Source organism: Carassius carassius, chromosome 31 (genome assembly GCF_963082965.1).
Source record: "Carassius carassius chromosome 31, fCarCar2.1, whole genome shotgun sequence".
Taxonomy (NCBI): domain Eukaryota; kingdom Metazoa; phylum Chordata; class Actinopteri; order Cypriniformes; family Cyprinidae; genus Carassius; species Carassius carassius.
In genome coordinates, this window is record NC_081785.1 from 13,672,723 (window position 1) to 13,700,091 (window position 27,369).

General features: G+C 36.8%; 1 protein-coding gene across 2 annotated transcripts in view; it reads left to right on the forward strand.

Moving 5' to 3' along the window:
* The first annotated feature begins 12,383 nt into the window (after window positions 1-12,383).
* Window positions 12,384-27,369, forward strand: part of LOC132111599 (serine/threonine-protein kinase D1-like) — a 34,460-nt gene continuing 19,474 nt past the window's right edge. For both annotated transcript variants that reach the window (XM_059519044.1, XM_059519045.1), the window contains exon 1: window positions 12,384-12,973. In XM_059519044.1, coding sequence (XP_059375027.1) covers window positions 12,809-12,973 — 165 coding nt within the window. In that variant the 5' untranslated portion in view covers window positions 12,384-12,808. The remainder of the gene's footprint in view (window positions 12,974-27,369) is intronic.

The window sequence follows — 27,369 nt, forward strand, 5'->3', positions numbered from 1 at the left end:
CCACCAAATATGACACTGCAAGAGTTATGATGGAGAGCTAAATAAATAGTTTAAAATGGGAGTCTGGGACTAGTCACATTTTTTACTCCGGCACATTAAATAGAAAGAAAAAAAGAAAAGAAAAAGAAAAAAAATGAAATAATAAACTGTTGTTTTGGCCAACTGCAATTGTATATAATAAATTTTAAAATGATTGTGACAACTTACCCCGACCTGACCAAGTTACAGTCATTACAGTTAAAAAATCTACCTTCATTACATATTTGCCTGCCAAAAAATATATATATACACTTTTCTAAATGTATGCCTGAATGTGTGTGGTTTATTGTGATTACTCAACATGCATTACTATAGTTCTATTAGTTAGTACATTAGTTACTAGTCTACACTGTGAGTAAATCACTCGCATATGCAAATTTCAATGCTAGACGACTAAATAATGTCTATCATTAGCCAATGGCTAATAAATTGTTAGATTTCAATCAATGATGTTTGAGTTAGAGGTTAAGTATAAGTTTAAAACGGGTATTTCACTTGCCTTCACTCAATTTGAAGACTGCACGCTTGAGAGTTTTTAATGGATGCACAGCGTATCTGACGCATAGTAAACTTTAGTGTGAAGTTGCCCGACACGCCATTGCTTACTGGAAAGCACTCAGTGTTTCTCTCACGCATCCAAAGAGAGGGAGAGCAAGACAGTCTTACCATGCAGAATTGATGTGCTACATGTAAATTATATTCTCTGTTGTATTTTCCTGTCAAGATAGTGGAGTTAATTTGGAATGACTGGAATGATTCAGCCTTTAAAGGAACATTCCACTTTAAAAATAAAATAACAATAGGCTCATTTTCCAACTCCCCTAGAGTTAAACAGTTGAGTTTCACCATTTTCGAATCCATTCAGCCAATCTCCAGGTCTGGTGGTAGCACTTTTAGCTTAGCTTAGCATAGATCATTGAATCTGATTAGACCGTTAGCATCCCACTCAAAAATGACCAAAGAGTTTTTATATTTTTCCTATTTAGAACTTGACTCTTCTGTAGTCACATTGTGTACTAAGACCGACGGAAAATGAAAAGTTAAGATTTTTTAGGCCGATATGGTAAGGTACTATACTCTCATTCTGGCATAATAATAAAGAAACATTTCTGTTGTACCATGGGTATGATAGCGCACAACATTATATAATATTACAATATAACCTCACATACCTAGTCTGCAGTGTGTAACATCAGTCGTTTCATTCTAGGAGTTCAGTTTGTCAGCCAGCATATGCTAATTTTTACAATTAATTTAAAATGATTCACTTGTTGTGAGACATAGATGAGAGCAAAGGGAAATATGGTTTTTCTTTATATTTTAAATGTATAATTTAAACCAGTTCATCAGAGGATTTTCTGTCACACATATACACTGGCCTATTAAAGTGTTCAAATTGGCCCAGCAATGCCAGCCATCATTTGAAAGAGGAAATGTTCAGAAGCAAAGAATGCAGTAAAGCAGCAGTTTAGTAACCATTACTAGAAATGTGAAAGCAAAAACACATGTTGTTAACCTTGTGTTGTAAGAAAACAGTCTGGTAAGATGAGACCAAGCCAAAATGATCAATCTACTAAAAAAATTATATTTTCTAGAAAAGCTACAGAATAATGCAAAAAAACCCAGAACAAATTAACATAAAATAGATCAAGCTTGAAATGGTCAATGTCCTACAGTTGTTAGTCAATGTATTTGAGAATGTTGCGAAAAACAAACAAACAAAAAAAATAAAAAAAATTAAAACGGACTGGTGCATATCCACAAATTATTACAGGAAAATGTTATTTTTCAAAATATTAAAATGAGGTAATTTGTTCCCATAGCATATTTACATTTTCTTTTAGTCAAGAATATTCTCTGACATAAACAATGTAAAATTAAAATAACTGATTTATTTAATTGTGCTTTTTGAAAGAAAAATGTCAGAGGTCAGAATATGAATCAGCTAAAATGAGAACATTTTACTTAGCATACTTTTGCAGCCTATAGACGTTCCTTGACATAATATTGTGACGGACAGTCTTCTGTAGAGCAGGTACAAATGAAACATTTAAAATATACTTAATTCATATTCATGCATTTTTATGAGGGGCACCTGAAAGTTATTAGGTAACCACTGTATAATTATAAACTCAATGGCTTAAATGTTCGGTCAACAGAGTTGCTGTGTGATGCCAGTTCAAAGAATGACTTGCATCCTAAACAAACAACTTCATACTTCTGAACTAAAGAATACGATTTGTTAGTGGGCGGCGAGAGAAAGGCCAGAGCAAGGGTGTTCAATTTACAGGTTTGAAACTGTAGATTAATGCAGTCTCCTGGGAATCTATTATCAAGTGTACTCATACATGCAACAGTGACCACCATCCGCCCTAAATCCAGCCACACCCTGTAGTGTACCCAATTAGGCCTGTCCCTGGTGACTGGGCAAGGGGAGGGCCTGCCGAGGTCTGCCCTGTGCTAACGAGATTGGTGACAAGCCAGTCATTAGCGGCCTGTGACTGTAGAACTAGTGATATGAGCCATTAGGGGACAGTATCCGTCCTATTCAAGTCCCAAATGAACGCAAGCTATGCTTCCACAGTCCCTGCCTGCCTCCACAAGCCAATTAAAGTTGTTATTGGGAGACACAAAATAATTAAAGGTGCACTTTGTTGTTTTTTATTTTGGGTGCTGAGGGACCGCCCCTGGCAGTGTTGCAATATGTTTTCTGATGTTTGCTTTTCAATTTCCCAGTTAAGTATCAAAAATAAGCCCTGGCCAGCATAATGAAGAAGCCATTTCTCATGCGAGAGTGTTGTAATCATGTAAGCTATTTACATACTGCCATGATCGTGTTTCGTCATGATATCATGAAGAATAAACATGCCACTTGTTGATAAATGGCCAGCTATAATAGCTGTATTACACAGCTAAACACTAATACACAACTATACAAATTTTAATAGTTGTATTACATCTATTACTAGATAAACAAACACACACATTTTTATATATATATATATATATATATATATATATATACATATTGGTAATTATTTTGATTTTGTCAGTAGAGACTTCAAATACAATCATGCTGCACATTTTATGTTGCATTCATGACAAACAGAACAGTGCATTTTTGGTCTATATTTAAAAAAAAGAAAAGGAAAATAGAAAGGAAACAGAACTACTAAAAAGATTCTTTGTAAAAACAACAATTACGATTGTACTTAATTATGTAATATTTGCTTAATAATATATTTCTTATATATATATATATACAGTACAGACCAAAAGTTTGGAAACATTACTATTTTTAATGTTTTTGACAGAAGTTTCTTCTGCTCATCAAGCTTGCATTTATTTGATCAAAAATACAGAAAAAAACAGTAATATTGTGATATATTATTACAACTTAAAATAATAGTTTTCTATTTGAATATACTATTCCTGTGATGCAAAGCTGAATTTTCAGCATCATTACTCCAGCCTTCAGTGTCACATGTAACATCCAGTCTATCACATGATCATTTAGAAATCATTCTAATATTCTGATTTATTATGAGTGTTGGAAACAGTTCTGCTGTCTAATATATTTGATGAATAAAAGGTTAAAAAGAACTGCATTTATTCAAAATAAAAAAAATTCTAATAATATATATTCTAATAATATATTTTCTTTACTATCACTTTTTATCAATTTAACACATCCTTGCTGAATAAAAGTATTGATTTTATTTAAAAAAAAGAAAGAAAAAAAAATTACTGACCCAAAATTACTGACCATTAGTGTATATTGTTATTACAAAATATTTATATTTTAAAATTATAGCTTCTTTTTTTTTTTTTTACTTTTTATTCATCAATGTATCCTAAAAAATATTAAGCAGCAGAACTGTTTCCAACTTTGATAATGAATCATCATATTAGAATGATTTCTAAAGGATCATGTGATAATGATCCTAAAAATTCAGCTTTGCATCACAGAAATAAATGTTAATTTAAAGTATAATAAATTTAAAAACAATTATTTTAAATTGTAATAATATATCACAATATTACATTTTTTTCTGTATTTTTGATCAAATAAATGCACTAAAAGTACAAGTAAAACCACTTGGGTTTCATTTTGCACGTATAAAAATAATAATTATTTGTATGGATTTATAACTGCTCTGCAGAGGGCTCTGTGACTCTATAGTACATCTGTTTTTTAGACTAAACTTGTTTGTGAGCACATTTTCACTAGAGGATTCCCAAGGCCTCAAATTAAATGTCCCGTAGGTTCCAGAAGTAGACAAGAGACAGAGCAAAGAAAAGATACACATTATATGCACACACCTGCAAACAAACATGCATAAATCACAAACAACTTGCCACATCATTTCATTTATACCCTAAAACAAATACGATGCAATCACAAATCAACTATAGCTTATTAAAGTTATGCATCTGTCACCACAAGCAACTTTAAAGTAAAAAAAAAAAAAAAAAAGTAAAAGTGAAGCGTGGCCAAGTATGATGACCTATACTCGGAATTTGTGCTCTGCATTTAACCCATCCAAGCACACACACACACACACGCTGTGAACACACACCCAGAGCAGTGGAAAGCCATATTGCTGCAGCGCCCAGGGAGCAGTTGGGGGTTCTGTGCCTTGCTCAAGGGTCTCACCTCAGTCATGGTATTGAAGGTGTAAGAGAGTGCTGATTATTCCCTCCCCGGTCCTGAGACTCGAACCCACAACCTTCGGGTTTCAAGTCTGTCTCTCTAACCTTTAAGCCAAGACTGTCCCAAAGGACTTAAAGGGACAGTTCACCAAAAAATAATATTCTGTCATCATTTACTCAGCTTCATGTTATTGGAATTGAGCTTACTGGAAACAGAGCCGAACTGGATGATGACATCACTGTATCATCAATAAACTGACATTAGCTGGAAAAAATGACACTCTTTTATTGTCTTCTTGCATTATCAACAAACTATTTTCCTGTTTGACACTATAAAGCTGCTTTGACACAATTAGTATTGTATAAACGCTATACAAATAAAAGTGACTTGACTTGAATTCATTTGATGTGTATATCTATCTTTTGTGTGAAATAGGTGTCAAATATATATATATATATATATATATATATATATATATATATATATATATATATATATATATAGTGTCCATAAATGAAAGTTGGTTGTGTTGTCTTGGCAAAAACAGATTCAATATTATTCATAAAAACATAAATAAATAGTGTTCCACAGAAGAAAGCATGTCATAAAGGTTTGAAATTACATGAGGGTGAGTCAATAATTTTCTATTAAAAAAAAATCTATATTTTTGAATGAAAATAAAATTAATATAGAATTCATAATTTATTACCATTCTAAAATATTTTTATAAATACCTTTTAGGTGAACTATCTCTTTAACATTTATTTATCTAACATAATAGGTGTTTGTAACTACAATGCCTGCTTTCGATGCGGTTGAATGCTGCACAAATAGACTGACTATGTGCAGGCCCAACCCAAAACACTTTACTTCACACATCTATCGGGGTATTGGCATTTACATACCGTTATATATGCTTCCTATTGTTATTTGAATTTCACCCAGCAAAACTACAACATTCTGAACAGGACCTTTTTGCAGAGTCCTCAGAAGTGTCATTGCAGAAAAGGCGTCTTCGCTGTGGGGATTTAAATCACTGCCAAAGTCACAATCACAATGAATATAAAACAAACAGAATCAGCCAATGAAATGAAGACTTTTCGCTCAAAAGTGGTCTCTCCAGATAATTAATATGCGTCCCTGCTGACCACATACTGAATAAACAAGATCTGCACAACAAAGTTTGTGTTGGAATGTTGGAATGTTGGAATGACGAACTGTCATTGTCAGTATCACTCACTATACCCACCCCCACCCCAAAAATAAAAATAAATAAAAAGATAGTTTATCATATCAAATGAACCTTTTGCATTACTCTTAACATAATGAACCAGAGCATTATGGGAAGGCAGGCATCCAATTGCAAATCACTTGAACTGTAAGTTTTGTTAACTTTGAAGATCTCTGCAGAAAAGATAATGAATGGTAACAAAAGGTCAGTGAATAAAGGACTGAATTAGATTGAGCATGCAGAGAGGTCACAGTGGCTGAAGAGATCCACAAAAGATTGATGAGTGGCTCTTGTCAAACAATGCTTTCACATAAGACATGCTCATTTTCCTTTGATGCACCCACTTTAACCCTTTTATTGCCATAACTTTAATTCAGATCTGTGTGCACCCAATATTTGAGGAGTGGTGATTTTACATTGTATGTTAAGGAGATAAACATTTGATTCTGAGTTTCGAATAAAGAGAAAAAAAAAGCTGTTTTTGAAATTAGATGCTTATGTTTATGCATGGCCTGATATGACCTGAACATTTTCAAATGATAAATGTTTATAACCAGATGATAATTTTATATTTGAATTGCGATATGATAATATCCTTGAAAGGATAAATGATTATTATTCGTGATTCTTTGGAGTTTCTATGAATATGGATCTACAGTAAGTGTATAATTATTCAGAATATCTGCTTTTCATATATTAAAAGAGTTATAAAGTTTATATCACATTCACACAAACTGCTCTGAATACCGGTAAATCTCCTTTTCTCCAATATTCATGTAAAATATCTACAAATATTGACATCAAAATACTGTGGAATTTCCTCTTTACCACTAATTGATAATATCTTATTTCTTTCTATAAGCAAAATATATATACTGGAAATGAACTCTTATTTAGAATTGGATTGCTTGAAATGCATCTTTAACCAAACCAAAGCACAACCTCCACTGGCCCAAGATTCCAGACCTGACACCAGCCGTATCAGTCAAAACCTCCATGCCACAAAAAGGCTCGATGGAGCAGTCAGTCCACTCTCCAGAATTATAAATATAGACATTTTCCCTGTCAGTCAGATCAGCACTGAGGATGTAATGGGCATTGAGTTAATTGCTGAGTGAGCCACAGCAAGAGAAAGAGAGAGAGAGTGAGCGGTGTACTAAACTGAAAACTGTCATTTCTGCCAAGCCCCTAATCATTTATTCTCCATTTTCGACCATGTTACTAGAACTCTTTCCCACTTATTACATAAATTGCAATTAGAAGTCATCATGACATGCTGCTGGGGGTCCTGACCTGTAATGGCTCCTAACACAGAGAAACCTTATTATCTGTCAAGAGGTGCTTTGGCATATGCCAGCGTTTTCTCACTCTTTCTGTGTGACATGCTCCAATAATCTTTTGACTTCCTGTCTTCTGTAATTTAGACTTATTTAAGGAAGATTATTTTACAGGCTTATGAGTGGAATAATTTTAGTTCCTTTTGTCACATGAGAAATCACATGTCATGAAGAGTTTACCGAGTCAAACAAGAATCGATGCGCATGGAAAGGTTAGCCACCTGGAATAGAAGCGGCATGCGAGATGTTTGCTCCACCTTAACAAAATGCTTTGCTGTGGTCAATCCTCACATTTCAAAGAATCAACCGAAAATTGGCGACGAAATGTGCAGAGTGAAAGAAAACATCCTTTAATGACGGTAATGGAAAACTGATTTACACACACACACACACACACACACACACACACACACACACACACACACACAAACATTCTGTCATAATTTACCCTCATGTCATTCCAAACCTTTATGACTTTCTTTGTTCTCTGGAACACAAAAGGAGATCATTTGAAAATGTCTCTGTGTTTTTATGCATGTAATGAAAGTTAATGGGGTTCAGTGTTGTTTTGGACCTGACTGACTTTCAATATGTGGACAAAACAGTCTTATATGTTTGGAATGACATGAGGGTGAGTAAAATGATGACAGAATTTTCTATTTTGGTTCAACTATCCCTTTAACTACATATAATAAACTAACTCTAAAGGTTAGTGTTTAGGCAGCTAGTTATTTTAAAAATGACATGGATTATTAATTATCATAAATGGATCATAATAAATCTGTCAGCCTGTGAGACAGAACAGTTGACTAGAGAAATATTTTCACAGTGTACTGTATTACCTATTCAAATCATTATATCTTAAAAAAATAAAAATAAAAATGACATTTGTAGTCATTCAAATAAACTACTTTTGACAGCCAGCCAACAATACCACTTCCTGTTGTGAAAACAACTAACTGTAACAAATGTTGCCACAATCAACACATCATTTGTTTGGGGAAATTTGTTGCTCTCTGACAAAGCAGTAAGCCTGTGTGGGTCTAATTTGACCTAAAACAAGCAGCCCTTTTAGTGATCTCTCTAATTGAATCGAGTGATATCGGTGGCCTTCTGTATGGTACTACAGCAGTGATGAACACACAGTTGCTCTGTGCGTGGGAGGCGAGCATCCTCTCTCCTAGCAACTACAAGTCCTTGAGCCCTTCTGTTTACAAAATGCCGGCACACACATAGGTGCATGAACACAGTTGGTCCACTCAAACCTGGTCAGAATTATTTGTATCCTAATGTGTAAATTTCAATCTAAATAAAAGGCATGAGCCTCTCAACTCTGTTTTGAAAAAAGCTATAACTGGTGTGCCCTTGTCAATGTGAACACTGGGCTGCACTGGACAAACACTAATGGCACTTTTCCACTGCAAAGTACAGCATGGTATGGTTCGGTATACGGTTCACTTTTGGGTGTTTTTCCACTGGGTACAGTACCTGGTACCTGGTACTTTTTTTAGTACCACCTTGGTTGAGGTTCCAAGTGTCACGTACGGGAACACAGGAGGCGGAAAATACAAGTGCAGTGTAGGTTTAATAGGGTTATCCAAAATCAGAGTCAAAACAAGCCGGGGTCGTAATCAAACATCAGTCCAAACCAGAAACAAACAAACAAACAAACAAGAACAGGAACAGGAACTCGAAGACTAGGAACGCGAGGACACTAGGTGACGGAAAGTAAGGACTCCATCCAGAAAAGGACTGGTTAATATAGGGAGGATAATGACTAACAAGTGAAGACACCTGAGTGCAATTAACAGGAGTGCAATTACTGTGATGAAGGGACAAGGCTAGTGGGAATTGTAGTGCCTATGGTGAGGTGCGTATGGGGAAGTGAGACCACTAGTGGACACCCAGGGAAACAGAGACCAGACAGCGTGACATTACCCCCTCCTCCACGGAGCAGCTACCAGATGCTCCACCCGAACCCAAGAAGAGACCAAGGAATACAGAGACCAGGAGGGAGGTGGAGCTGCGGAGGACCAGGGGGAGGGACGGAGGGCCAGATAATAGAAGGTAACAGAGACAGGATGTGCCAAAAAAAGCAAAAACAAAACAACAAAATACAAGTCCAGGGGAGAACGGAAAGTTTAGTGGCCCAGGGCCGAACCGACAGGGCACGAATCCAGGGTGGAGCAAGGTGGAATTGGAGCCATGCCGTTGAGTCAGAAACCCACCAGGGCGGCGCAGAAGACCACCACAATCGTGCGGTCGAGACAGAAGCCCACCAGGGCGGCGCAGAAGACCACCACATCCGTGCGGTCGAGACAGAAGCCCACCAGGGCGGCGCAGAAGACCACCACCAACGTGCGGTCGAGACAGAAGCCCACCAGGGTGGCGCAGAAGACCACCACATCTGTGCAGTCGAGACAGAAGCCCACCAGAGCGGCGCAGAAGACCACCGCAACCGTGCGGTCAAGACAGAAGCCCACCAGGGTGGCGCAGGAGACCACCACAGCCGTGCGGTCGAGACAGGAACCCACCAGGGCGGCACCGAGGACCACCACAGTGGGACAAGCGGCCATCTTGGGCAGTGGCGCTGGGTTGGTGGCCATCTTGCGCCGTGGCGCTGGGCTGGCGACCACATTGTGCTGTGGCGCTGGGCTGGCGGTCCTACTGTCTGTAGACCCCTGTCTAGAGTCGGCCATCCCACCGAGAGAGACAGGTGTGGCTGAGTCATCCCACCGAGATCGATGCTGTAGGTAACTGGTGAACCCCCAAGAGTCCAGTATCTCCAGCCCCTTCATCTCCCACCCATGCAAAGGGTCATCCAGGCAGTCGTTGAATAGGTCCTTCAGGGCCCCATCATTATATCCCATCCCCACTGCCATTGTCCAGAACATTTGCGCCAAGCACCCCACCTCACTCCCCTTTTGACGGAGAGTGGTTAGGTTGGAAAGTCTCCCCATCCGCTCCTCTATGGTGGCTGGGGAAGGTATACAAAATCCCACACCGCTGGATCTTGGCATGATGGAGTCCTTCTGTCACGTACGGGAACACAGGAGACGGAAAATCCAAGTGCAGTGTAGGTTTAATAGGGTTATCCAAAATCAGAGTCAAAACAAGCCGGGGTCGTAATCAAACATCAGTCCAAACCAGAAACAAACAAACAAGAACAGGAACAGGAACTCGAAGACTAGGAACGCGAGGACACTTAGGTGACGGAAAGTAAGGACTCCATCCAGGCAAACAGAAAAGGACTGGTTAATATGAGGAGGATAATGACTAACAAGTGAAGACACCTGAGTGCAATTAACAGGAGTGTAATTACTGTGATGAAGGGACAAGGCTAGTGGGAATTGTAGTGCCTACGGTGAGGTGCCTATGGGGAAGTGAGACCACTAGTGGACACCCAGGGAAACAGAGACCAGACAGCGTGACACCAAGTGAACTCCAAGTGAATTTTAAATGATTGTTGGGAAAATAAAAAGAGTGGAGGGAAAAGTTTTGGATGGAAGTATGAACAGTGGGTCAAAGATTGTGGTCTGGAGAATGAAGTAATATGTTCCAACATGCCATTAAACGGGGTATCAGTTTGGAATATTCCTGAACCTACTGTTGAAATGAGATTGTTGGAGGCCCGGGAAAAAGCAGAAGAAAGATATATTAATAGTTATGAAATCAATGTTTTTATGAGAGAAAATGTTTATTCTTTTATACAGATCTATACAGATGGATCTAAAGACCCAATCAAGCAAAAAGGGGGCATAGGAGTGTACATTCCATGATTTTAATCGAAAATAAGTTTAAGGTTAAGTGACAAATTGTCTGTATATTCTACAGAATTAACTGCAATAATAGTAGGATTGCAGTCGATAGCACTGATTAAGCCAAATACGTCACACAGGACTAAATCCAACACTTGCAGTAATGGGGAAGCATGAAAATGGTATGTGTGATGAATGTGATGTTTTTGAAACAGTAGAGCATGTGCTTTTTAAATGTAGTAAATATGAAGGTAAGAATAATTGCCTTTTTTGAAATATAGAGAACAGGCCAGTGAGTTTTGTGGACCTTCTGGGAAAGGGTTTGAGTCAGAAGTTTAAGGTGAGCCCACCTTAAACCTTAAAGAATCGAATGCAACTGCTTTGAACAAGAATACCTTTTTTTGAACAACAAAAAAAGTTTTGTTGTCTGTTGCGGAAGTACAGACGTTCCTCTCGTTGACAGCAGAGAAGTGAAAACGTTTTTTTTAAGAGTCGTGGCAGTAGAGGCAGCGCAACTAAAGCGGTACTAAACTGCAGTGGAAACGCAAACCGTGCTGAGATGAGCCACTTTTCCACGCAGTGGAAAAGTGCCAATAGAAACCTGCGGGTGACATCACGGACACTATGTCCATGTTTTTATACAGTCTGTGCTTATGACACAGAGGAGACACAACAGTACCACTAGATTTAAATCAGCACAGCCAGCACGTTTGTGTATGTTTTAGCATAAACTAATGCTTTTATTCAGTAATATGCATAAAAATGGTCAAAAGTGACAGTAAAAACATTTATAATGTTATTATAATTATATTTCAAATAAATGTGCCACAAAAAATGTTTAAACATTGATAATAAGAACAGTTATCAATAAATGAGTGCCAACAATAACTGAGCAGCAAATCAGCATATTAGAGAGTTATACTGAAGACTGAAGTATGATGCTAAAATTCAGTTTTGCATTACAGGTATAAATGACATTTGAAATATTTCATATAAATTATAAAATATATTAAATATACTTCACAATATTAGTGGTTTTAATGTATTTCAAAATGTTTTCAAACTTTTGACAAGTACTGTACATGTATTTATAATTTTATTTGTGGTTGCTTTGGTGTTACTGTGTTGTTCTGAGCAGTTTAGCATGTTGCTATGTTGTTGTGTTTAGGTTGTTTTGTATAATGAAAAAAGCCCAGCCTACCAGTGTTTTATATTTTCCTCTCAATTGGTAATAGTGTGGTATTGACCACCACTATTACGTTGTTTGAAGGATGCCACATATGGTTTCGCGGAAGTTTGGCGGAAACTATGGTTACCATGGCAATTGTTTGTCAGTGTACTTTTTACTGTCTATGGTACCGACTCTATTCCACATGACCTGTAAACGAAAAATGATTGTATCTATGTTTCAGGGTGTTAAGAATGAATCCATACCACAGAAACTTTACCATTCACATCCCCGTTCGCCATTGCAGCAGCGTGTGAGTGTCCGTGATGAAGAAAGCAGCCAGGAGGCGGTGTCTGATCAGAGCCCAACATTAAACATATCTGACGTCTATATCTCCATCATCACCATCATCATCGCCTCTCAATGTCCAAATATTTCTTTGCATTTCCGTACTAGCGGTTTTTATTTTGCTTGAAATTGGCGTTTTTCGTCTGTTTACTCTCTGAACGTCTTTAGGGATCTGAAGTTTGCCTCAGTTTGCGCAACCGGTGTGTGAACTCGATCCAACAGCCCGATCTGATCCGTCCAGACGTGATTGTGTGTTGACACCAGGGGATTCATATGAGCGCGCCACCGGTGATCCGACCGCCGAGCCCCCTCCCGGGGTCGCAAGGCATTTCCTTCCAAATCCAGATCGGTTTGAGCCGGGAACCCGTGCTGCTGGACTCCGGCGAGTTCAGCCTGGCGCAGGTCCGAGAGATGGCATGCTCCATCGTGGACCAGAAGGTAACACTTTCCATATCCCTCATGTTTCATTCATCGCTGTTCACGTAAAACCACCATATATGTAGCCTAATCATCCTAAATAATGAAAGAAGTGAGCCGTCCGAAGTTTGGAAATAACTTTGAACTTCGTAGACTGCTTAGACATCTGGTGCTTTTTTTCTTTCCAGTTTTTGAGTTACCACGAACTTGAAAGCTATATTTATATTGGCTCTGTGTTTTAAGGCAGCATTATGATAGCCTGTTCAAATATCTTCCCAATAGATTTTATATTATTTATTTAAGAGTGTGTTAAGCAGAACATACAGGCTTACAAATGAGCTTTAAACGTTCAAAGATAAAAAAACTGATAGAAAATGGCGGTTAAAAATGAATTATTGTCATACTGTGAGTTTACTCCAAGAACTCAAGCAAATGTGTTGCATCATTAAGTGTTCTGCATTGTATTTTCCATTGACAGCAATGACGACATGGTGACGTCGGGCACTTTTTGAACCAGTGAAGGGCTTGTACTAACACACAGCATCAGGCCTGCAGGCCTGTCTCTCCTACTGAATTGCATTCTTTCTATAATATTCAGTGGATTATGCCCAGGTTTTATTATCTGTTTGGGGATATCGTACTATACAAGTTAATGTTGCACTGAGTGAACATCAAGGCAAGAATTACTTTGGCTCACCTAATATAACAGTTGTATAATCACATGTAAACTGCATTTTCAAGAACAAAGTGACAACTGTTAAATAATCAGATTAAATGGATAGTGATTACTAAACAAAAAACGTAATACCTGCATTGTTGCTATGGAGTTTATTATATTTATATATTTTTTTTGCCTTCTTCATCCCATGACTAATACTGCTTTGGCAAAATGACACTATAAGAAGTGACAATGGCATTAAATTAAGAAACAGATTAAAACGTTAAGATTAAGATATTAGAATATGTTCTTAGAAATCAAAAATTAAATATTTATTTAAAATATTTAGACTATTTATATTGTAAGACAATAATATTTGAAGTTGCATGTTTTTGTGTGCCCTTAATTATTATTATTTTTATTTATATTATTATTTATAATTTTCTATTATTTTGCCAGAATCTTGTGATCTACTAAAGAAAACTGAATTGGAGCTCTTTGAGTAAATGAAGTTAAATGTAGCCCTGCCCTCATATTTCTCTAAATCCAGGTGAAAATGGTTCTTTAACAAAACTCTTTTACGTTTTTGATTTTTTCCATACTTTTCTTCTCCCCACAGTTCTAAAATATTGGTTGAACATGATGAATTCATGCTGTCAAGTTTGTTTCGCTTCCAGCTGTCACAAAGAAGTTCTAGTATCATAAAGGTATTGAGTTGGAACAAAGGTTTTCAGTCAATAAAATTACATATTTCTGCTTTTCCTCACACAAAACTACTGTGCTAGTTTAGAAGCGTTGTAATATAGCGAATCGGTCATATGGACCTTTTGTCCTTTCTGAAGCTTAAAAGTCGCTGGTAACTCTCTACTCTTGTATGGAAATGAACATTCTTATAAATAACTGTAATGTGTTTCATTTCGATAAATATGGTTAGTGTACATGATTTTAACTTTTTTTGTGTAACTTTGTTTGTGTTTGGCATGACATGAAATAATTCATTAGTGTGTGTATATATTAGTATATAATATAATTAGTATATTCATATTCTCAGAAATCGCATAACACAGTGATAACACAGCAGTCAGATTGTCACCACCTCTTAAAAGGCACATACTGTATGACGACATTTCCACAGTTATTTACATCTTTCAGCAAAATGTGTTTTTTGTTTTGTAAGCACCTGTGCTGTGACTCGTCACCAGAATGATACTAGCTCCATAAATATTACTCATTGTGCACGTCTTACGAAGTTTGTTGAAGAGACACGAGGTGTTGACAACAACATAATTTCCCACCATTATCAAACTTAGTTTTCCTCCCAAAATCTCTTTCCCTCCATTGAGGCTTCCTAGTTTATTCTGCAACACAAAGTGCAGAGGTTGCAGTCTGTAGTGTTTTAAGACATACAGGTGTTAAAATACAGAGCAGTATTTTGATAAGCATAACAACAAGCATCTTGTGATGCTTAACAAGAAACGCCTTTTTTTTTAGGCCTGACATTGTCAGTATGTGTTTTGGAAAATAAAAGTACTTGTTTAAATATATTTAGAAGAAAAATAAATGTGAATAAGAACAACAGAACTGCAACCTGAGCTCCTTTAATAACGATGTATACACGTTCTCAGATGGAGAGACTCTCTTGAGCATAAGCACTCGGAGCATTTAACACTTTAAATAGTTCCATGTGAGATGATGAATAAGTGTGTATGAGGTGAAGGTGACATTGTTGTGCAGACAGTCTCAAACAGTTCTGTTCTTATATTGTTTAGTTGTACTCTATGTGTTGGAATGTGTTCGCAGCATGGAGGGAGGAAGTTTACTTTCGTATGTCTACCTGCGCGCAGTACTGTGCTGTTAAACGGGTGTTCATATGGAAAAGAACCTGTAGAGCCTGTTGTATATATGCAGACTTAAGGCCCGTTCACACCAAGCATGATAACTATAAAGATAACAATAAAGATATAGTTCTAAAAATAATTTTTAATATTAAAGAATAGCAGAGTCCACACCACAACTATAACGATAAAGGCACAGAGAAACGATATCGTTGGAATCACTTTCAAAAAAATTTTTTTTCTGATGAATGATAAAAACATTGACAGCCAATCAGAATCAATCCTGCTGTAATGAGCTCGAGAATTTAAAGCAGCAGACGCACGTGCACTTAGAATAAAAAGACATTATTGTTCGCTGGTGTGGACGCTTATATCATTATCTTTATAGTTATCTTTATAGTTATCGTTCTTGGTGTGAACGGGCCTTAAGTCTTTTAAGGAAGAGTGACAATTAAAACAAATTGTTTACTCAATCTAATGTTGTTCCAAACCTGCATGATTTTCTCTCTTCCATGGAATACAAAAGGAGACATTTTAATAATGCACTCAATGCTCTTTTCCATGAAATTGCAATAATTATATACATATTATAAATATTTTTTAAATCAGCTTAAGACAGCTTAAATGAGTTTCATTTAGGTGAACAGTCCTTTTAAGGAAAAGATGTTCTACACATAAGCTGGCCTTGGCAATCAATTTCAGCTAGTTACAACTTCATTTGGTCTCTTTGCTTAGCTGCTTTGTTATGGTACAAGTTAAGGTCTGAGCCAGAGGGCGGTTTAAGTAAAGCAGAGGATAACAGATTTCTCTTGAGCTGTAAGGATGAAGGACTACCCTCAGTCAAATCTCATAAAAGTCATGAAAGTTAGAGCAAGACTGCTTGACCATGAACCAACTTAAAAAGTGTAATAGAATTTCTGTCATAATACAATGTGCAAAGCTTTCCAACAAACTAATGTGGTGATTATACATTTGTCATGGCAAGATTTATATAAATACCAATAGATTTATAGCTCAAGACATGTTTATATTGTCCTTTTAGAAACAGAACATGAGGATGTTCACAGAGATTATAAAAACAAGATTATAAAAGTCATATTGAGGAAAACATTTTAAAAGGACAGAGTGAAAATGTGTCACAGATTTATTGTAACAAGGCATGGTGAGACCTATAAACATATAATGATAACTTAATTAGCATCCACACCAAAGCACAATCATGTTCTGTTTATTAAGCACAAGATGCTTTAAATGCTCGTGCTCTTAAAAGCATAATGGATTTTGATTGGCTGTCAATGTTTTTCGCAATCATCAACTAGAAAAAAAAAATTGGTTTGAAAGTGATACCAACGATATTGCTGCTCTGTACTGTTGTGGACTTCACTATCCTTCTAGTCACTGTATCTTCATCGCTATTGTTATAGTCATCAACCTTGGCGTTAATGACCTTTACTCAATGATTCAGCTGATTCAGAATCACATTCTGGGAGACTTTCTATGATTACTAGTCTTAGACTTTGAGCAAATGACCAAGTGATTCCAACGTGGAAGACAAACACATGATATTTCTAAAAGCAAGTTTGAAAAATAAACTTTATATGAAAAAATATTTCAAAAGAATCACTCTATACATTTACAATTAGAAGCACATAACGAAACTAGCAAAAAAGGGCAGCATTATGACATGCGGTGAAAGAAATGAAAACTCTCTTTACCATCTCCTCTTCTTTCTCACATTGACAAAAGCCCTTAGTGCTATCAAGGGGCTGCCTAATAGACTGTGAATCCATTAGTGCTCTGGATTATCAGGCTTAATTAAAGTGATAGCGCCTTTGTTTGAAGTTTGCACCTTTTTGCATTACCACTCCTCAAAGTGTTCTTATTAATCAGCGGGGCTGCCGCACTCTTCATGCTAAGCGCTAACCGATCCATTGCTCAGTCCATAGCATAGACGCGGCTGGCAGATGAGCAAAACTGATGAGGGCTGTGTGGAACAGCTTCTTGTGTTTGACAAGTGATTTCATGTCAGCTTAATGCATCCATCATGGGTCTAAAACAAGGAAAAAAGATCCTTGTTGTTGTGGAGTTAGGTTTATTGATGAAAATGGAGTCTCTCTGAAAATGGGAATGTATTTTGCTATTCACATTGTTACAAAGAAATGGGCTTCAAAAGCTGTAGAATTTAGTGCTATTATACATATACATTGCCTAAGACATTATATTTGAATTATGGATATTAGCTTATATGGTCATCTTCCCAGCATTGGTCTTCCTATGTGAGTCTTTCTAGTTGCTTGGCAACTGATTATGATTGCCTGTGAAGTACTTATCTGAGTGCTATTATGATGACGAAAGCCATGTGTGGTAGGCTCACGCACTCACAGACACACACACACACACACACACACACACACACACACACACACACACACACACACACACACACACACATACTTGCATTTTTGGTTTACAGGGACTCTCCAAACACACACACACACACTCCCACATTGGGGTGAGAAATGAAAGCTGCACAAAGTCCATTGTTAAGCAGCTGTCCTGGTTCTGGAGAGTATTCAAAAAGCTTTCATTACCATGAGAAACATGACGGTGTGCATGTGTGTACACGTACGTGTATGTCTGTTTTCGAGGACTGTGGTTTTATATCATCCCATTCATCTTGATTTTTCAACAGTGTGTAGCAGCGCCGCAAAGCACCCTTTGGTCTTTCAGCCAATCAGGTGGCTGAATGGATTCTTGTTGTTGTATATAATACTGTTGCTCTGGCAAAATAGTTTTGAAATGTGTTTCTTGGTTAAGGTGCACCCATGCAGCTCAGGGCTTCAGCTTTGTGCTGTTATTAAATAGCATTATTCAGATATGGGCTTTCATATGCTCCAACCTGGGAATACAATGGAGACTTAATAAAGTAACTTGTTAATTGCTTTCAGTAATGAAGTAAACACTGCATATTGCAGTAATTTAAATTACTAAAAATATGTACTGTTTGTCTCAGTGTCAATGCAGTTTACTGGGAGGTTATATCATTTTCATGGGTGTTCAATCAGGGTTTGGAAAACACAATTATCTCTTCAGGAAAACCAAGCACAAACAGTCTTTTAATGGTTTTTTTTAGTCTGCACATCCAGTTACTGAAAAAATCCCTGCAACAAGGTATAATTGAGCCACTTCGAGTTGAACATTAAAGAATCACCATGAGTTTTTCAGTTCAAGTGTCTGATTTATTTAAGCATTTAGCTCTTTTTGTTTGTTTTGCTTATGTAAATGAGGGGTGAAATTTCCTTTGACATTCTTCGGGTCAGTGATGTAAAAAAAATGATCAAAAAAGACATGGCAGTAAAGACATTTAGAATGTTACAAAATTCTATTTCAAATAGATGCTGTTTTTTTAAACTTTCTATTCATTGTTGAATTCTGGAAAACATATATTAGAATTTCAACAAAAGTATTAAGCAGCACAACAGCAGTTTTCAACCGATGATAATAAGATTTTTTTTTTCTTCATTCGTTTCAGTGTATTAAAATTATTATGCTAATTCAGCTTTCATCCATCATAGCAATATATTGCTAAATTTAGTCTTTTGCTTCCTCAACCTCATCACGGGCTCTACTCTTCACAACAACGGTAACACTACAAAACCAACATAACAGAAACCTTTGTAAATTATAATATAAAACAACATTTAAGAACTAATTTATGTCCCTCTATGTTAATCTTGTGTAAAAACACACAAAATAACACTTAATTTCTACATTTATTTTCCTTGTTTTCTGATGCAAAGCATGATGGGAACTAGAAAACGCAATCATTTTAAGTTCACCTTACTACAACAAAGTTTTGAGTTTACAAACCTTATTTAAATTAAGTCCAATAAACTTTCATTATTATTTGAGTGCAATTAACTAATATCATTTGATTAATTTCACTGTTCGGTTTTACAGTGAGGGTGTAAAATATGTTTTTTTACTTTTAATTGATGGTTACACCACATTTTCTTTATTGTGGACATTCTTATTGACTCTTTAAGATAAAACATTTGCAACAAGGCAAATGCAATATTTTTTTTTTAAGTAAACAGCTTTCAGAATCTCCCTTTATCTTCATATTCAAACCAATGGAAGTGAATGCCACCTTTAATAAAAAAGTCACTCTTAAACTGGTTAAGACTTTAAATGTTCTTAATTTCATATGAAACAACTGAAAGCAGTACAGTGAACGAAGAAGCACACAAAAGCTTGGCTAACATATTGTTTCATGCACCTCATGCTGTGCGAGGTAGTCCAGTTCACCCTATCATAGGCAAAATATCAAAATTATGAAGTCAATTTAGAGGTGCACCACCCGCTAAGCCTGTCATGTTATTTTAATGATCTGCTGTAGCACCTCAAAGCCCAATAGAACTGGCGCTGTCTCCAGCCGAGTGCACTTTGCTAAGGGTTAGTTAGTGGGCATGTCGGCACTGAGGAAGAGAGCTGTAAAATACTCACTAATAAAGTGTGAACATACAGCTATTAAGGTGACAATGAGAATCTTAGCAGTCCTAAAAGAGAGCTGTAATTAGATACAGTGTGCAGTATCATCTAATAGTGTCGCTCATCCAGATGATTCTCCACAGGATTAAGCACATGTAAATGTACAGTATGTGAGTGAGAACTTAATGTTGAGCTTTGAATTGAGACATAAAGGTCTTTACCATCTCAATTATTATGGCTTGATTTTTTAAATTGGTGCTCTGCTCCTTTTAGCCTTTTTGGCCTATCTCATGCAATGATAGTAAAATTAGAAATCATCAGTGCAAATTGATTAAATGGATAGCTCACTAAAAAAGAAATTCTGTCTTCATTTACTCACCCTCATTTCATTCCAAACTTACTGTTTTCCTTCTGTGGAACATACGATATTTTGAAGGACATTTTTGCTGAAGTCACTGAGCTCCTAAACTAAAATTTTAACTTTCATTGTTTGGACAAATGATGATAGAAATTTCATTTTTGGGTGAACTACCTCAAACTTGTTTTTTTTTTAGATATTAATATGGTTTGATATGCCATGAACCTTGTCTATAACATCTTGGGCCCTTTTTTAACGATCTAAACACAAAGTGTAAAGTGCATGGCGCAGGTGCACTCAGGGCATGTCCAAATCCACTTTTGCTGTTTTAACAACGGAAAAATGGTCTGTGCGCATTTTTGGAATGGGTTGTCCCTATTCTCTTAATAAGTAATGGGCGTAACGTTCAGTAAACCAACCAGAGTGTCATCTCCCATTCCCTTTAAGAGTGAAATGCGCTCGCGCCATGGCACATCGCTATTTACATGGCGGAATTTGTTGGCGGATTTCAATCGAAGAAACCGATCTGCTCGTGCTCGAAGTTAAAGCATGCAAGCAGATCATCTACAGGACAAGCTGGAATCCACCAAAGCTTCCCGAGTGGAAGAAGGCGTGGGAGGAAGTAGAAATTCATTTATCATTATAAGTAGTAATAGGCTGAAATGCAAATAGGTAGCCTAATTCTAATACACGCAATGACAATTCATCATTACATTTGTATATTTATGTAGCCTACACAGTAATATTCTTTTACACTGTAATCCTTTTTTTTAATATTTGGCATGTTTGTGTGATGCGCGTCCCTGTGTGTAATAAGCAAAGTCAACACGCACTGACCCGCCCAGAGGCGCATTTTCCAAAGTGACTTTAGACTTTAGGCCAGGTTTGAGTTGGTCTATGGCGCAGTCTATTTTCAGCTCCTTAAAATAGCAATGTGCCTGAACACACCTCTTTTTTAGACCAGCACACCCATAGGCGCACAAATGGGCGCAAATGCATTTGCTAATTAAACGACTGGACTGAAACTAGCAAACACACTTGCGCTGCTCCTTGCGTTGCATTGCGCCGGGTGTATGATAGGGCCCCTTGTCTTTGGAAGAAGGTTGTTTCCTTGTGTCTGTGGGTGTGTGTGTGTGTGTGTGTGTGTATTCGGTGCATAAATAGAGGAGCAGTGCTCCAATAGTATTGATCAGTGGTTGTTACAGCACAGCCAGCAGCTACTAACCTGCAGACTACACATGGTTTGGACAGACTGCTTGACTGATGCTGTCTAGGCCCATTGACTGGTTCCCTCTGAAATCTAGTGTGTATGGTTTTCTGGGCACATACTTTACAGCACTCTAATATTATACTTTTTCACTCTCAGGTATTTTGAACTGTGTTTTATACAGGAACTGCTTTTATGATGAGTACATAGATTGTTGGATTGAATCAGTTTGTTGAAACCCCCTTTTAACTGCTTATTATTCCATGAGTCGATGGGAAACAAAGCCATTATTCATCCACTATCTGGTGCTCAAGAAACATTTCTTTTTATTGTAAATGTTGAAAACAGTTGTGTGGCTTTATATTTTTGTGAAAACCCACAAGGTTCTTTGATAAATAAAAAAGGTTCAAAAGAACAGCATTTATTTGAAGTAGTTTAATATTTTTGTATGTTGATCAATTTGAGTATTTAATTTCATTATTTACTACATTATTAATTTCCATATTACTGCTATGCATGATTTAACTAATGCACACTTTTGTTTGTTTTGCATTAAATAGGTTTAAAATGTAATATGCAAAAATGTTTAATAAACTTTGTGTTTTTTCACCTTTTTTAACATATTTTAAATTGAATCTGTCACACCAAAACATTTAAACACATAGTTTTTAGGGCTTTTCTACAGATGCTTTATGTTAAGACACAGGTTTTATAGTTGCTGTCATCACCACACAACATTCATGCAACCCTAAAGGGATAGTTCACCTAAAAATGAAAATTCTGTCTTTATTTACTCAACTTCATGTTGTTCGCAAATGACTGACTGACTTTCTTCTTTGGAACAAAAACTACTAGGCTATATTTCAAAAAATGTCTCAGTGTTTTCTGTCTATATAGTGGAATTGAGTGATAACCAAAGTATTCTTCAAAATATCTTATTTTGTGTTGCACAGAACAAATAAAGTCATATAGAGGAATGACATGAGGTTAGGGTAAATCATTTCATTTTAAAGTTAGCATGGATGACGTGAGGAAGTATGACAGCAACTATAAAAGCTAACTGTTTCATAAAATAGAATTATTGGTGCTTCAGATACAACATTCTTAAATATACAAGTCGTCAGCCACATTTTTTAAACTTGTTTTGGACAACGTGTTCTCCCTTCTGGCACGTTCATACAGTTTCTCACAGCAAACTGCACTGCCAGAGTTACAACAGTGTTAAGTTCATTACACTTCACCCAACCACTCTGAATTTACTTATGGTGAAAGTTATAAAAAAAATCAAGTTGAAACATTGAGAACTCCTCTGGAAGTGCCAGAAATGACTTTGATGGACAATGGACGTCAAATGGACAATAATGATTAAATAATTTTTAAAGTGAATAAGAAAATGTTTCTTAGGATTGCATCTGCTTAGCATGTATATATTTATGCCAAATACTGACAGAGTATAAGTCAATACAAAGTGCTGACTCATTTTTTCTTGACGTGCAACATCTGACTCACCCATGCTTTTGCACACAATGGCTCATAATACTACAAGGAAACAAACCACACTGCTCTACTGACTTTGGTACAGCGTGAACAGCTATTTCTCTACTGCTCAAAGCCTCTTGCTTATTTATCATCCTCAAAACTGATTAAAAGACAAAGGTCTGTGCGTCATTGGTGTCTGTTCTTCTACTGGCATGGATTTAGTAGCCTAATATAGTTAGACATCACCGCATATGTGCTGCTGCTGTTGAAGTTGTCATCTTTGTTGCTGATAATAACCCACATCTTTAGTCTGCACTCTTGTTTTCCCTTCACTTCCTTTACATCTGCCATGATGGAACATGAATGACACACGTCACAGGGCAGCTCTTATACATGACAGTATTTGGTTTAGCTTTACATATATGCTGTGTCCAAATATGCCTATTTCTCTACTATATCCACCTTATTTTTAATGTACATGTAAGAACAGGTTCAGCCATTTGTAACTTGAATGTGTGAGGCTTCCCGTGTCTTCTGCTTCCAATTATTTTTAGCTGACCAAAATAGCTTGTAATACTGCTTGATATTGCTCACTGGTATTTTTTATCATTTTATTGTAATGTATTGTTGTAATTCTTACTTGCAAACCACGAATGGGCAAGATGTAAGCAGTGTCCCACATTTGAATTATGTTTTTTTCCCCCTGAAATTACAATACCACAATATTAAATACAGTAAAATGCAACTCTCATTTAAAAATCCATAATGTTCTAGCTAAAGCGAAGAAAGTAACTAACTAATTGCAATCATAGAGAGGGATTTTCTGCTGACGACTGGACACTGAAGGAATCAGTGTGGACCTCATCAAAAGTATTTAAATACAATTAAACCAAGCAGAGCATCTTCTAGACATGCACTAAAAAAAGAACATCCTAATCAAACCTACCAGATCCAACAAAAAAGTTAAAAGTTCAAGTTTTACTGAATACAGTAAAATTGTATTTAATGTTTGCATGGTATAATAAAGAAAAACTAAACTAGTCGCTACTTAAGAAAATGTATTTTAGTATAAAATGTGATTTTTATCTTCTAGCCTGTTAGTCAGTTCATTATTTTTAGTAGACTTAACAGGCCGCATAGAGTAAATTACATTGTATCATTCAAACCTGGGCAAACTACAGTAAGTGCCAGTCTCAGAGCCAGTCAAAATTAACAGAGCTTATTGGTAATTTACTATAAAACATGTTATCATTCCAGCGTAATGGCTAATAGATTTTCCAACTCATGTAAATCAAAATTTACATAGTATTAGTAAATGTCCTGCATTGTCACATCTACGTACAGGTACATCCTGCAACAGAGCAGGAAAATAACCAGGTGGTCACTCGTACAATGCCTACACACCATTGTTCAAAATTTTTTTAATCATTACCTTCAGTAAGTATGAAAACACAGTAAAAGTGTGCAGTATGCAAAAGTACCAAAATTACCCACTACCTCCGAATTAGATTAGACTAGATTCCGAAGTGCGCATCTGATGGACTCTTTACTGTCCTATTAGGGAAAACGGTGAAGTGACAAAACATATTTTTGAAAGGTCACGAAAAGTGCATATTTAAATAAAGTATCTATATAATTTCAAACATAGCTATAATGTGTTTTTGCCTGCATACTAGGCTAAAAGTAGGTTAATATGAATGCAAAGGTTAACTGATTGCAAATCATCCAAAATATCCATGTGCACATCCACCGATATGTAAAAATGTATTTATACATGCTAAAGCTTAATTGTAATAGCAGTTATTCAATATGTATTTTATATGTAATATAATGCATAAGTCCCAATATGACAATAGGTTGATATCATTAGTTTGAGTAATTAAAGGGCTATGGTTCTTTAGGATGCCAAAGCGGTGCTGGGAGGAAGGAACAACGGTTTAATGTTAAGAGCAGGGCATTGAGCCTGGTATGGTGTAGGCGAGAGGGGGTTGACAGTAAGAACAGATGATTCACTTCTTATGAGCTTTCACAGCACTTGCTGGCTCGCTCTTTCCCTCTGCCCATCCATCTTTCTCCTTTCCTTTTTTTCCTAACATACCTACCTTTTTAGACACATACAAGTGCTCACTCCACCCTTACAACCAGCTTCAGCAACCAGTTGTTTAAAGGGAAGACAACATCCAAATTGATGTTCTTCTCGCCGCGCTAGCCTGTCATCTATAAAACACATACAGAGAGATGGCAGAAAATGACAGTCATGAAAGACCATCAAGCAAGGGGGTCCGGGCAGCTCTCTAAGAGGCAATAACATAGAGTTATTGTCAGAGGATTCCACCGGTTTGAGCCAGACATCTCCCAAGGGGTTAATGACAAGGATCGGTGTGTCTTTGGCTTTGATGGCTCAGACATGCAGCAGATATATGTGCATCCATTTGTGCCAAACAAATGAATAGTGCTCAATCAGGAAAGAGCCTTGGGTGTCCGCTGCCATGACAACCCACACTGTTACAGTGAGGCTGCTGTCATGGTGACCTCAAAGGCACACTTGCTTCTGTGTATCTTCATTGTGTAGCACTCATTAGAGCTAGACAAGAAGGGACAGAATCTGCACAATTAAACCGCATAAAGAAAATGTGAAAACACATACTCCGTCCCACAAGTGGTGTCAAATTGAATCTAATAAATGCCATAATGTCGTGAAAATACTGGAGGATATTTTATGTGTGGGGCTTGAATCTAATTTCTATGCATTGGTTTGGAAAGAGTGCTTGCGGTGTGATGCTTTTTTATTGAGTCTACTGCCTTAGTAAATGATATGCTTACAACACATTTTGGTGCAGTGTACATCTTGTGTGGGCGTTCGGAGGTGAGCTCCCCTGCCTGGTTGCTAAACAATGATAGAGTCATCGCTATTTTCTCCAAACGAGTGCGCTGGTTAGAAGCAAGCTTGAAACATTAGTGGCGATCAGATGCTCTTTAGAGACTCTGTAAAAAAGTACATTTGGAATTATGAATAAATGTTACAGCGCAATTCGACTGGATTGGGAACAAGGCGAATGATTAGTGTTCAGTCTGTTAACCTATAGCCTGATAATCATCATATGCTTTCACGGTCTGTTAGCATCCAGATAGCTTGGATGGAGCTGTTTTGTAATTTCGCAGTTTCTTTCTCAATGTTAGTCACTGCTGTTCGGTGTCTCTATTTAGAAATTGGATTTTCTCCTCGTTCTTTCACTTCCTTTTCAGTGCCATGCCATACTTTGCTCTCTGTAGATGCCTCTTCAGAAATCTCATTCGAAGCAGCTTCCTGAATCTTTGTACGTTTAAATGCATGCAGGAACATCAGGCACATACATGCTTTCAGCTGCATGGTTGCAAAACCAGAAAAGCAATTATGAAGTGTGAAAAAAATTTAATCAGGAAAAGGTTGAACATAACGTAGCATTTGAGAGCTGTCTGACTTTAAATTTGGGATTTGGAATTTGAATCGAATTGGCCACACCCAGGACGTTTAATTGGAATGACAAGAAGAATGAAATGAAATACTATTCAAAAGTGCAAAATATAATATATATTATATAATATCTCTCAATTGCTTTTCCTCTGAAGGGTGATGGGTATATTATGTTATATTGTATTATATTATATGTCATGAATACTTTATAATATTGTCTTTATGTGTGCTATTTCAAAAGCTTATACCCAACACAGTTTCTACCAGTACATTGTGCATGTGTGAACTTTTAGAGAAATGTCAATGCGAATGCAAAGTCTAAATACAAGTTGATTGTGACAGCCAGAATAGTTTTTATTTGGGATTTTTTTGTTTGTGGTGTAATAAAATCCAAATAGTTTAGATCTGAGTACCCTTTGCGAATTGTGTAGGTTTGAATTGACATTACATGCAGGCCTTCTCTGCAGTGTTGCTGCAACTCAACCCAGCAGGGATCAATAGGGAATGAGGCTAGTGAGCCATTTCCCCAGCGGTCTACACGGGTCAGTCAATATGTTGCTCTCTTCTTTTGACATTGAATTGATTGTGAGGCTGCTGTTCGTAAAACTGTTTAGGAGCAGTCAAAGAGAGAGAGAGAGAAAAAAAAGAAAGAAAGAAAGAAAGAAAAGCATTTAATGCTGTAAATCTGTTTTTGTCAGTCAGGTTTGTCCCATGAGCATCATAATGATGGTTTCTGAGTAATTTTTAATAGCTGAATGAAAGGCTTCAGGTATGAAAAATGTCTGTAATTTGAATATGTGGGCAGGGCTTTTAGACGCATTATACGTCTGGCATCAAGCAATTTATGTAAGCTAACCATCATAAACTACACACCACCCAACTCAGTGTAGCCTTTACTCTGTAAAAATACCTGACAGACATAATTTTTCTTCTGT